Source organism: Numenius arquata, chromosome 1 (genome assembly GCF_964106895.1).
Source record: "Numenius arquata chromosome 1, bNumArq3.hap1.1, whole genome shotgun sequence".
Taxonomy (NCBI): Eukaryota; Metazoa; Chordata; class Aves; order Charadriiformes; family Scolopacidae; genus Numenius; species Numenius arquata.
In genome coordinates, this window is record NC_133576.1 from 43,108,722 (window position 1) to 43,121,451 (window position 12,730).

The 12,730-nt window shown below is 37.8% G+C and overlaps 1 protein-coding gene across 2 annotated transcripts in view; it reads right to left on the bottom strand.

Moving 5' to 3' along the window:
* Positions 1-12,730, bottom strand: part of DSCAM (DS cell adhesion molecule) — a 405,642-nt gene that overhangs the window by 113,011 nt on the left and 279,901 nt on the right. For both annotated transcript variants that reach the window (XM_074157779.1, XM_074157857.1), the window contains one exon: positions 1,402-1,598. In XM_074157779.1, the coding sequence (XP_074013880.1) occupies positions 1,402-1,598 (197 nt within the window). The remainder of the gene's footprint in view (positions 1-1,401; positions 1,599-12,730) is intronic.

A 12,730-nucleotide genomic window follows, 5' to 3' on the forward strand; every position in this document is an offset into this window, starting at 1 on the left:
GCCTTCCAAAAAAATATTGTTGTGCATCCAGGCATTATCTTATTAAAGTCAATAAGATGAATGAGGGCAGAGAGGTCTAGAGGTCTATCCTATAATTAAATATTATTCGTAACACAAATATACTAATATGAACAAAGTCACACATAGAACTTATTCTTCCTCATAGAAAACAATGACGAACCTCCCTCACAGAGAGCAAAACCAGATTATTACTGGATATCATCCAACACAATTTTTGGCTAGTAAAGCAAGAGATATAGCTTAAGAGTTACACTAGAATATAGACAGTCACCAGAAAGCCAGAGAATTATTTCCTTGAGCCTGGTAAAAATGTTTTTAAGAATGTGACTGAAAAATGGAAAATCAGTATTTTTGACTGAGAATCTATATGATTTTGTTTTTAAAGTCTTTTAGATTTCATAAAGGCACATGTAAAAATGCAAAGGAACAGCCCGATAACTTCATCGTGTTGGTAAATTTTAGATTTGAGTGGAAAAAGATGTATTCTGGTGTATTGAGGGCAACGCCATAGGCTCACTTGCTGTAGGTGACACCAGAACAGCAAGACTTTCCTTTGCTTCCATGGCATCTTGGGGAAACTTAGATCCCAAAAAAAGTAGTGTCACTCACATAGCCCCTGAATCTAACCCAGGTCAGCCACTTAGGATCCTGTTAACGGAGTCCCACATACTGATTTGTCAGGCAAGTCAAGACGCATGGTTCCCATACCACCAGACAGCTGCCTGTCACGGAAGCAGAAGTGAAGATGCAGACTATGACCGTTTGCCAGATGGCTTCGTGATGTTGGCTACTGTGTACAGTAAGTGCCAAATACTACTGGCAGCAGTAGATACTACTTACATATCTACACGTGCCTTTTACTTCCATCTCTCTTTGAACCCAAAGACTAACCTGGCTTTGTAGAAGTCCCCACAAAGTGAAAGCGGGGAGAGAAAAAGCATTTTAAAACGACAGCATTTTTATCTCAAAACAGCTTAATGATTTTGGTGAAGGTAAGCCTGACACACATGAGAGCTAGGGGTCAGATATTCACTCAGCGCTTATCAGCAGTGTACTCAAAACTGAGTTGTGCCACCCTAGGAAGGGCAGGGTAAGGCATGAGCCATGTTGCTCCCAAGACAGAAAGGACAGTGCTGAGAGCCAGTCTCTCTCTCTTGTTGTCTCTGCAGCATGAGAAGACGGACACTAATTTTTCTGGAGGTGGGATGCAGACTTTTCCTCTGCTTCCTCTTGCTGCCAGCTCCCCAGGGCTGCACCACAGGTGGAGTGAGTGGTGGGGTTCTGACCTTGTAAGGCTGAGGTCACTGTGCATCCCTACCAAAACCAAATCAAGCAACTCTCTCACACATGTAGATCAGTCATGTGTCAGTGTTTTCTTACCTGCAGAGTAGAGATCACTTCATCTCCAACTTCCTTGGTTGAAACAAGGTAACGGGACATTTCAGGGTTAATGATTCGGTCTTCTTTTTCCCAGCGGACTATGATGGGTTTCTCTCCATGTGCAGTGCAGCTCATCTCCTTCTTTTGACCTTGTGTTGCCAAGGTGGTATTTGGATAGGAAGTTATCATAGCTGGAACTAATAACAGAGAAAACAAAAAAAAAGATTGCTCTTCAGTGAGCTGACTAGTCTGATGATACAGGGTTGGTCCTTCAATCTGGGTCTCATTCAGCTTGTCCATATTTGACCAGATGGCCAAAAATGTGAGAAATTATTTTACTTTCACTTCTGTGTACAAGAATCTTAAGATTGAAGACAGGCCTCAAAGGGAACTTAGCAGAGGGGAGCTGGGGCTGGACAGTGGGGCTGTAGAGACAAGAAGATGTGAATCCAAAGGAAGCTTGACTCCACTTGTCTTGCTGCTCATAAGGCAACATAATTAAAATATTCACAGCACATAAATGTACTGTAAGCAATACGCATTCAGATATGGGGTCAATAAAGAACTGATAAAAAATTCTTATTCCTTCTGATGAGCTATTGTTTTATTTGCTGACAGATACAGGCTCTGCCATTTTGTATGACATAACGACCTATTAAAATAAGGGCTCAATTAAACCAGAAGCTGTACAAAATTCAAAGGGCTCTGCACCAAAGAGCTTACAGTCCATGTATGTGCTAGTTAAACTGTACTGAACTGAAATTATAATTAAACTGACAATAAACCTAGCTTGATTTGTGTTTTTATTGCATTCAGAACGTATTTGCAGAACAGTTTGAACATAATTGTCAATTTCATTAACCATTCAAGATTCTAAATAATTTTAACATTGAAAAAAGTACCCTCTTACTAGCAAGAATAGGCTTAAACTGCAAGCATTTTCACATTGTGGAATAAAAATTTTCTGGAAATAGGAAATAAAAATCCTCGGAGTTATTTACTGCAAACTTCTCAAAACATGGCATTTTTGAAACAGGATGGTCTCCTTGGTGTCCTCAGTAGCCTGTCCTTTTCCTTCCCAGATGATTTGCCTGCCCACCAATGAAGAGCATCCGGGCATTTGTGAGTAGGAAGAATCAAAGCCCACAAGTCTGTCTTTCAGTTCTGGCCCTTTCCCTGCTTCGGAGAAGCTGGAAAGCACCGGACAGCACACAGAACTGCTGTCTTCTGAATGAATCTGTCCACTCCTTTCAAAGCATAAGAAGTGGCAGTAAGCTCTCGCACTCCAGGGCTGCCTCCCGCAATAGCCCCTCTCTCCTTATTTTTATATGCATGAACACTTGCCTCTTCTTATCAGAACAACTCACTCATTCCATCTGAACTTCTCTGGGTCTCCATTTTAAGAAGAAAACATTGGCACAGGACCTGATTTAAGGCCTTCCCGGTCTTTCCTCCTGTATGGATTGCATCTATTGCTACCGGACAACAAAAAAATCCTTATTTAAATGAATTGCTATAATTGCTATTCTGAAATGCTAATACTTGGTGGCATGACCTTTTCACATGCCAGAGCTGTTGATGCTTGGATATGACAATATGTCAGGATGCAGCCCTTTCTGTTCAATGGCTTCCCGAACCAAAATAAACCTATTTGAAAATTAACAGGGCTTTGTAGCTGTGGGTTAGAGTTACAAATAGGATCTAATTACAGGAAGAACTCTGTAAGGTCTTGTGCGAGACATGAGGCTCTTCAGGCACCGATATGCATTAGTGATGAAGTATGTCTTGTTTAACTGTTTAGATATTAGGTACCGATTAGTTTTGTCAAAGAGAAGAATTCAAAGAGAAGAAATTATGAATAATCAGAATAGAAAATTATGATGAGCCTGATTCCGTCTTCCAGAGAATGAAAATAGCTTCAGTTTTATCTGCCATTTGCCCAAGCACTAGCACCGACAAGGAGGTTACTTTCAGAAAGTCACTTTTTGTGGCCATCTCCTTGTTGCTTCCAAACACAGAAGGTAGCGTACAAGGCATATGCAGCTGCAGGCCTGTGGGCCCTGTATGTGTAGGTATATGCACGTGAACGTACCTCATCTGCAACACCTGAAATAGATCAATATATCCTTTTACGCACTTTGTTCAACAAGAGACTCAATTCAAATGAGTGGCAGGCTGTTAAGGAGTCCACATTACTAGCATTAGCTTGTGGCACTACCTTCCTTCCACCTGTAATCTCCCAAGCCTCCCATGTGTCCCTTCTTTCTCCATTTGCTGTACCTCTCCACAACTCCCTCTTTTTCCCTCAAAGCCACATACTCCAGTCCAGTTCACCTCTCCCTCTCTTCCTGCTGCAACCTTCTCAGGTTCTCACGTGTTCCCTAACCCCTACAGCAATGTTTTCCTCCTCCAATCTCATTTCCTCTCCCTCTTTAAATCTTGCCAACTTACCAAGTTACCTAAGTGGATATTCTTTACAGTTGCAGGCCTCCTTCCCATCAGTCTCTCCTACTTTGATTTCCCTGTCACCCTCTGGTGACGGTGGGAGCGTGCGCTTAGACCACCTGGGAGCTGAGGGCTGGTGTGTGCCTGCCCTCGAGGTCCCCAAGCTCCCGGGGTGCCTGTGTTCCCTGGGCATGATGCTCAGCCTTCAGTGCAGGTGAGCCTTGCACTAGTCCTGCTTCATCTAGGAGCATACAGCGCACACCAACAGAAATTGGGATGTTTGGATTTGGATTTAAATCCCACGCACCTCGAGGAGCCTTTCTCAGGGACTCCTTCCTCAATTTCACGTTTCCTAAACAGTTGCCTACCAACAGTCCCCTGACGGGTAACAGTGACAAACCAAACACCACAACCATCTTGCTTGCTTTTTAAAAAACAGAAGTTAGCTTATGAAGCTCAATTCTTTTTCCAACAAACTTTCTTAATAAGAAAAGCATAAAAAAATGCAAAGAAAGATGATTTTATTCCTTAGATACAGCTTTATCCCTACTTATCCTTCCCTTCCTCTCACATAATCTTCCACACTGATTCCTTATTGCCATAGCAATGCCTCACAGCTAAATATTTCCCCTTCCTCCAAAGCTGATTTTTTACTCTTCACAATTTATCTCAAATGATCCTAAACCATAAGCTCTCCTTTTTATCTTCCTCTGTGTCAAATGATTTCTGGTAACAAAGCCACATTCCCAAGGATATTTTAGGCAACGTATTTCTTCATCCTCCAACTATCTTTAATCAAATTACTGATGCAAATAACTGAGATAAATATGATGGCTCTTTACTGACAAACTAATCTAGAAAACAGTAAATAAGCAAACTAAATCTGTACTATATATATGCATGAGATATTCTCTTAGGATGCCTTGGAAAAAAAAGCAAGGCATTTAGAAATAAATCAAGATGATTCAGATGCCATATTAAATGTGTGTATTCTTTACATATCTTCAAATGTATCTTCTATACATTATATACACATATATATAATGAAATGTGTATTTATAGAGGAGAATTTTGGAAGGGAAGGGCATATTACTGTGCATGTTCAAGGACCGCATAGTGTCATGTTCCAGGATTTTGGAGTAGACTTCCCCGTGGGACATATTCATACATATCTCTCTCCTCTAGGGTTCTCCATGTCTTTCTCTGACGTATGCCATGTGGTGCTGGCCATTAAAGGTCTATTGGTCAAAACAGGAGAAAATAGAAGCTACAGTTTATGACAATTTCCATTTTCAAGGTATGCATATCAATGCCAGCATCAATAATCCAGGACATGTCTCTGGTTAAAACTGGACTTCCATTTGGAAAGCTGATTCTGTTTCCTAATCAACCCATTATATTCTCCTTTCTTCATGGCAACTCTTAAGAATTATGGAACTGACTCAGACAAAATAAGAACATTCTGTCCCACTCATGAAGAAAACTGAACCTGGACCTTTCCTGAGACTCAGTAAAAATTACTTAATCTGACTTTCTTTACTTGGCTACTGCTGAGTGTTTCATCAGGAACTGAATGTAAATAAATATGAAAACATTTAATTACTTTGACAAAGACTAGTCTCATTATCCAAAATAAGGAGGCTACAGTAAGTTAGGTGAAGCTTGAGCAAACTTACTGAAGCTTTTGAATCCTTTTAGAATAGATCTTCACAAATTACTAGAAAACTGAAATTCACATTCATTTTAAAAATTACATAAGGAGCATGGAACATGTTAACACAAAAATAAGCATCTAATTTTTATAAATACAAGCTATTTTCACCAAAAAAAGGAGATATAATTAATGGCAAATATTTTCTACCAATATTCGCTGATCTTGAAAATGAACTTCATATTTGTGACCTATTCATGTTCATCTGTTGTGAACCTCCTCAGAGACCATGTTCTTTTAGGAGAAATATTTTTAAAACTCAATTTCAAATATCTAAATATTTCATGAAAGTGAATTTAGAATGCAATATTTTACTATATCGCTTGGAATTAGTAATGCATTTGTTGTGCAAGCAATGCAATTCTCAAGTAGAAATAATACTGGGTGATATATGTAACTAATCAATATGGCATGAATTTCAAATTCAAAAAGAAAATGCTTTTAAATTAACTGCCACTGAAGTTCCAGACTACAGGAAATAATTTCAAACACTTAGACCTCAGAATTTTGAGGAGAAAAGCAAAAAATGGATGAATTAATATGACAGACTGAATTATTTACTCAGCTTTAGTTTCAGGAGTCTACAGTGTATATTAAATAAATACAGAAAATTTATTGATAAATATGTTCCTGAAAATATTTTTAAAATAAAGCAAAACAAATAAAATTATCTTCTACCCTCAACCTGTCCTAAAAGGAGGGCTAGTAGCTTTTTATATGGTTCCATTAATAACTGTTGATGAATGGATTTCCGGACAATAGGCAAGAGCTTCATTAGTAGTTCTATTAGCAAAATAATTCTCTAACAGAACAGTATGAAAAACAGTACTGCCATGGAAAAAGGGACTGTGCACAGTAGAAACTGCATCTTTATGTTTCGACTTAGTGAAGGGTGACATCTGTGAGAACTATGACATATAAATAACAGAGAGAAAGTAAACGCAGTTGTGATCAGTCCGTGTCCCAGCTACCTGTTTGCATTACAAATCCTGTATCAAAACAAAAGACTTGGTGTATGTAAAAACTGCATTATTAGGATTCTAGAACAGCCATACAAGGTAATCTTTAAAAAAAAGTTAAAAAAAAAAAAAAATATCACTGAGTGGGAATGAATAAAGATTCTGTACACCCTAAAATACCATTACGGCTAGCTATTCCACTGATATAAATGAAGTTACTTTGATTATAAATATTATTCAAACATGTGTTTCCAAGCTAGAACAGGCCTTGTTTGATGCTAAGATTTAATAAGAATGACAATGATGTCTTGAGTACTTGGCAGCTTCACCAGCACCTCATGATCTGATTGAATATGTCAGGGTAAAGGCTGTGAACATTTAAGGTTCATATCTTATTCACTCAGAAGTGGTTTCAGGTCACATTATAGGAAAAGAAGTTGATTTATTTTGCATGACAACTATGAATTTTAACCAAAAGACACATTAATAAAATAAAAAAGGTCTTTTCTCTCAAATCACAAAGGCAATTCTTCCCTCTTCCTGTGGTCTTTTCTTGCATTAGTTTTATGTTTGTACAGTGCAAACTGCTGTCTTCAAATGATACACATGAGACCAGCAGCTGCTTATATTTCTCGGTCTTTCCTTTGACTTTGACATGGTTCTGAAATGAATGTGACTTTCTTTTGCTTTGCCATGCAGCTTCAATTCCCATTTTGTCTAACTGCACTTACTAATAACCAAGAGAAAGAAAATGGGAAATGATAAGCTGACAGCTTTGTTCCCTGCAGTCAGTTATAGTAAAAGCCTCTGGAAATTTGTTACAAACTATGGTAACCCACATGAGGCACCGGAAAATCAGTTTCATCAAAGCTTGGCTAATTGTCAAAACGAAAATAAGTGATTGAAAATCTGCAAAAAATTAAATTAGCTTGTATATAATTATGATTTATGAAGACTTAGACAAAGACAATCCTCCTTCACAATAAACTAATGGACAATGTTATTGTTACCATCATCGCCGTTGCTGAAAAGTATGGATGCCTAAAAATTAGTATTAGAAACATGTATCCATTAAGTATAAATTTCTTGGGCCACTTTCTATTCCAAATCAATTATAATCTTTCATCACCCTGTATAAAAGTCAGGCTGGAAAGAGCAGGAATGTTAAATAGTTAAAACTAGCAATATAGAATTTTAGATAACTTCTGCAATGCTTTGATCTTAAATTGAATTCAGTATGCCATCAAGATGGCATCAAGTTTTAATGTTAAATGAGAGGGTTACTACTATCATAATTGTGAAGTACAGCGTTCTAATTTTTTATGACTTACTGAATACAAATCAGTAAAAAACAGAGATTGTAGAACCACTTGGGAGAGTGCTCATTTTCTTACAAGTTGTTATGCTTTAAACTTTCCATTTATGTCCTTTCATTAAAAATACCCGAACAGTTTACAAGTTTAAAAGAAAAAAAAAGGGCAGAAAGTCACTGAAAACACAAGCTTTAATCAGGATATATTTTATGACCCCGCAGTTCCCATGGGTCTTTTAGATTTTGGAGGCTGTGAAGTGACATGTGTAAATGTCCCTCCCAGGGGAAGAGAAGCAAGCACTAATTGAGGTATTGACGGGTTTAAATGAAGCAGAAACACACTAAGAAACTCTGGCTACAACAAAAATGAGTATTGGTGAGCAGTGCATGCCGGGACGTTAATGGTTTTCACTCACTGCTCATTCATGCAAGTAAGTATACTTTTAAGCATGGTGACTTGGGTCTATAGCAGCTCAGTTCTGAGCTAAAAGCCATGAAATACTATCTGCTAGTGTATAAGAAGGAGAGCTCTGGTAGAACTAGTCTCATCTAGCCTTTCAGAGTGAATTATATTTTTATTGTCTAGATAGATGCAGATAGACCAATAGCATCTGATATTCTGATGATGGGAACAGAACCCAGATGTATTAAAATCCGCAAATAGAACTCTCTCCATATTTATGTAGGCATTCTCTATATAAGTACATTAACATAAACAATAAAAATATATATATTCTGTACATTAATACTAACAGAAGAGTGTTATTGCATTGTATATACACACCAAAGCATTCACCTGTGCACGGAGGTAAAGCATGTTCACAGAACAAGTCAGTGGCATTCTTCTCAGCCTAACTTCAGGTGGCTAAAAATTAGTCATCCAGTCCTTCAGCTAGTCAAATGAGGACTTCTATAGCAGTCCTTGGGAAGAAACAAGACCTTCCAAAGAGCCATTCATCTTCCCTTAAAGATGATGAATGGTTTCTTATTGATGCTAAAAAGGAGCTCAGGGTGAGCTGCTTAGAATTTTACAACCAACCTTTAGAAGTCTAGCTTAAAGTCAGGTGAATCCAGTGCTAAGGATCTAATCTTAAATTCTGTGTTCTGAGGAGATTTAGGATGTCAATAAATGCCACTATCTCGGGAAAGACAGGAAGGGAGATTCAACTGGGAGAATAAAAAACTAGTAAAAAACTCTAAAGACATTTATTTTAATGGACATCAATCTGTTTTTTTTAGTCAAAATTCTAGTATTTGTCCCTTGTCACAGCGACCATCTGGGGATGATTTGGGAATGATCTGACCATCTATGGAGTATTAGCTCTACTTGTTGATGAAAAACAATAAACTTGATTCCTGATCTATTCTATCTTTTATTTTTCACTATGGAGTCTATTTTCTATTTTTGTTGCTCAGCACGACAGCAGCTTCTACAGGGAAAATGGATATCTTAAGTTGGTCAGTAAAAGAAAATTTCCAGAAGACTGGGGAACCATCTTAAAGGCTGCGCAGTCTAGGAAAAGCTGATAGGTCACTTGTGTGCTTAATTTTTTTTAATACATGTCTTACAGAAAGAGGGAATTATGAGTAAAAAGAGGGATTAGATAAACACCATATTTCTAAAGTAAAGATGTCAGTATAATGCTTCTGTGAGTTACATTTACCCATAAATAAGCAGCAGTTCTTACAGCAGAAAATCCGAAAGGAAAATTCTCTCTTATTTTGATTAAATCTAAAATTAGAACCCCCCCTTAGTGATTTTTGGTGCTTTTTACATTCATTCCTATCCTGTCTTTGCAGTGTTATCGAATCTAAAGGCTAGGCCTTGCCACTGAGTATTTTGGGTCTATTACATTGAACAATTAATAAAGCTTCCAGACAAAAGCAACAGCTGACAATTTGGCTCCAGTACTCAAATGCCTAAGGCCAGCAGAAGCGGACCCTAACTTGAAACAGGGTTATAGTTATTTTGGCTTAATCAGAGTGGCCAATACGCTCATCCAGCTGTGAGCCAGAGAACAAGTGATAAGGAGTTTTAAAGCCAAATTTTACACTACTGCTTAATGTTGACAGTGTCCTGCTGTATAATTGAGGTCCTCCTATATAACTGAGGTCAAGGGGTGTGTGTGTGTTTGTGCTTGCATGCTTGCATATGCACCTGTGTGTAAGTATGAGAGGGAAAAAAATGTTTCCATGGCATCAAATAAGGAGAATTATTTCATTACCTGGAAAAGGAGACAAAGCAACCCTCATTGCCTTCTTCCCTTGACCTTCAGCTGTCCTGTGGATTTCTCTTTTCAATACACTCTTAAAAAAAATGTTTCTATTTCTCTGGAGACCATTTTTACCCCTCGGCCAAGAAAAGACATCGTAAATACTAGTGTTTCAGGCAGGAGTAAATTATAGCCATCCATCTCATGAACAAAGCACATGGCACAGGGCTGCAGGTCACTTTCCTCCACAGTACCTCCCCGCAGCATGAACGCTGTAAGGAGTTCAGAGGACTCGGTTTATTTTTTTTTATTTTTATTTAAATTGTGTTTCAAATTAATAGGAACTCCCATTCTCTCTTCCACATAGAGAATGAACACCCAAAAGCAGAGGCCAAAATGGCAGTGGTGATAATGTAACCACCAGCAAAGTAAGAAGGAAGTCATGCTTCTAAGCATGATTTGACATCTTATATACAATGGATGTTAAATATGATAAATGAAGTAGCTAGTTACAGGGGCAATATGAAAATACCTGTTTGATTTTCTTTTTAACCAGACTGTCAAATGTTTCTTTTTTAATCATGTCCTTAAAACACACACACACATACACACACACACAATCTGTACTTAGATCTAAACTTGCTACTTAAATTATTAAATTATCTTCATACAAAGAGTTTGGCTTTAGGAGATCCAGGAGTTTTAAGAGCTGATTTGGTGATTCTGTTTTTTTTTTTAATTTTGAAAATCATATTCCATTATAAAAGAAATAATCACTTATGGAATATTGTGTGTTTATGCATTATATAACAACCTTATTAGTCACATACACAGGGAAATCAGGTTTTATGTTCAGGTTTTATTGGACTGATCTCGCTCTTTCTATGAAGCATTTTAGACTTTCTTGTAAGTTGGTAGGAAGCTTTTCAGAACCATTCCTTGGGACTTTGGACTAATTTTTTTTGTTAGAGAAAGATAATTTCTTTGATCCAAAACTTTTTATGAGAATGTAGTCTCTTTGACAACAGGAATTGCTGAAAAGGGATTATTAGATCAGCATTCAATTACTGGTCAAAAGATGAGGAAAAGAGACTACAAACACTCAGAGTAAGCAATATAGTCAATGATCACTCCCTATTTGAGGACACATCCTTGCATCTAAATGCCTTAGCCTCTCCTTCCCAATTTTATTCTTTTTTAGCATGACAAACATTTAACTGTATATGCAGGCTTGGATAAAGTCAACAACACACACAACGTATAACAAGACAGACTAAAACTATTAGATCATTATCTTCAATTACTTCAATTAATATTTGACTTTGTTGGCAAAATGAAATATATCCTGTAACAGACTGAGAAACACTTATCCCACTATAGTTTATAACTTGGTTGTAAGGACATCAAGATGAAAGCAAGGCTTGCTTTCAAGCCAAGCAAGGCTTTGAAATTAATTTCTCTGCATCACATCTAACCAATGTTTCTTGGGATAGCCTCTCACTTTTTATAACTACACAGGAAGAAAGGGTTTTTTGGTCCTTGCTTATAGCTCAGCACTGCCCAGTAGACTGGATGGGTGGTTCAGGCTTGGAGAGTAGCAATCAGCGCTTTCATGTTCCCTGCTGTGAAAGTAGGATGCCCTACATTTCCTTCATCTGCAACAGGCAATCTGAAAATGGTGAAAACTCTGGCTGAAATGAGGGTTTCAGGATTTACCAGCCCCCTGTGATGAAGCTGAGGACCCTGAGTGCGCCTGTGGTTTGACACCATGGGTGGGAACAAGCTCTGACCTCCGCAGCTCCTGATTCAGCTTTTAGTACCATCTTCCTGAGACATCTGGGAGGATTTGTAGTCAGCCTGTGGCTGTTCTGGTCCCTCAGAGCCTGGTTCCTGGGCAACAATTTATGTGTGAAATCTACTGGTGGAGAGCCAATGGATGGAATTTTTGGAGTATTTCTAAGCATTCATTTTCAACTGTTATCTGTGCAAAAATCTAACATTTCATTTTTCTGCCCACAAAAACATTGGAAATTATACAGCGAAATGAAATAATAGTTTTCTGCAAGCCACCATTCATAATTATCATTTCCCTATGACATGGAACTATTCTGTTTACTTTATTCATAAACAAAGGCAAGAGCCATCAGCTGCTGTGCAAGCCTCCCTTCTTGCTAATCTCTCTCTGTTAGGAAACTAGACTCAGAGCACCAAGCACTTTTTAGACAGTAATGCTACTTCATTCACCATAAATCCAGACAGATTTCAAATACTGTCTAGGAGGCAAAAGACACTGCTTTCCATTATCCGCTTCACAGGCTCTTCAGTTCCTTGCATGACCTGACTAATCAGACACGTGGCCAATGGCTTAAACAACTTTGGTTTTAAATTGTAGAAACCCTCTATTAAGCAATGGTTAGAGCTACTTATCTTATAAAGACTATGATATAAGCACAAAAATGGTACAGTTTGTTTTAAAACTCAGTACTGTCGCTTCACCCACTCCAGGACCTTTCACCAAATGAGATCTCCTAGTTAAAACTGCTATGGTTTATATAACTGCACTGAAAGCAGGAGAAGAAAAAGTGTATATTACAATTCTGAATTTGTCCGAAAATCAGACCAACATATTAAAAAAAATCTTCAAAATGCAAATTCTGACAGCAAAGGAAAAAATTTATGAAAATTCTCA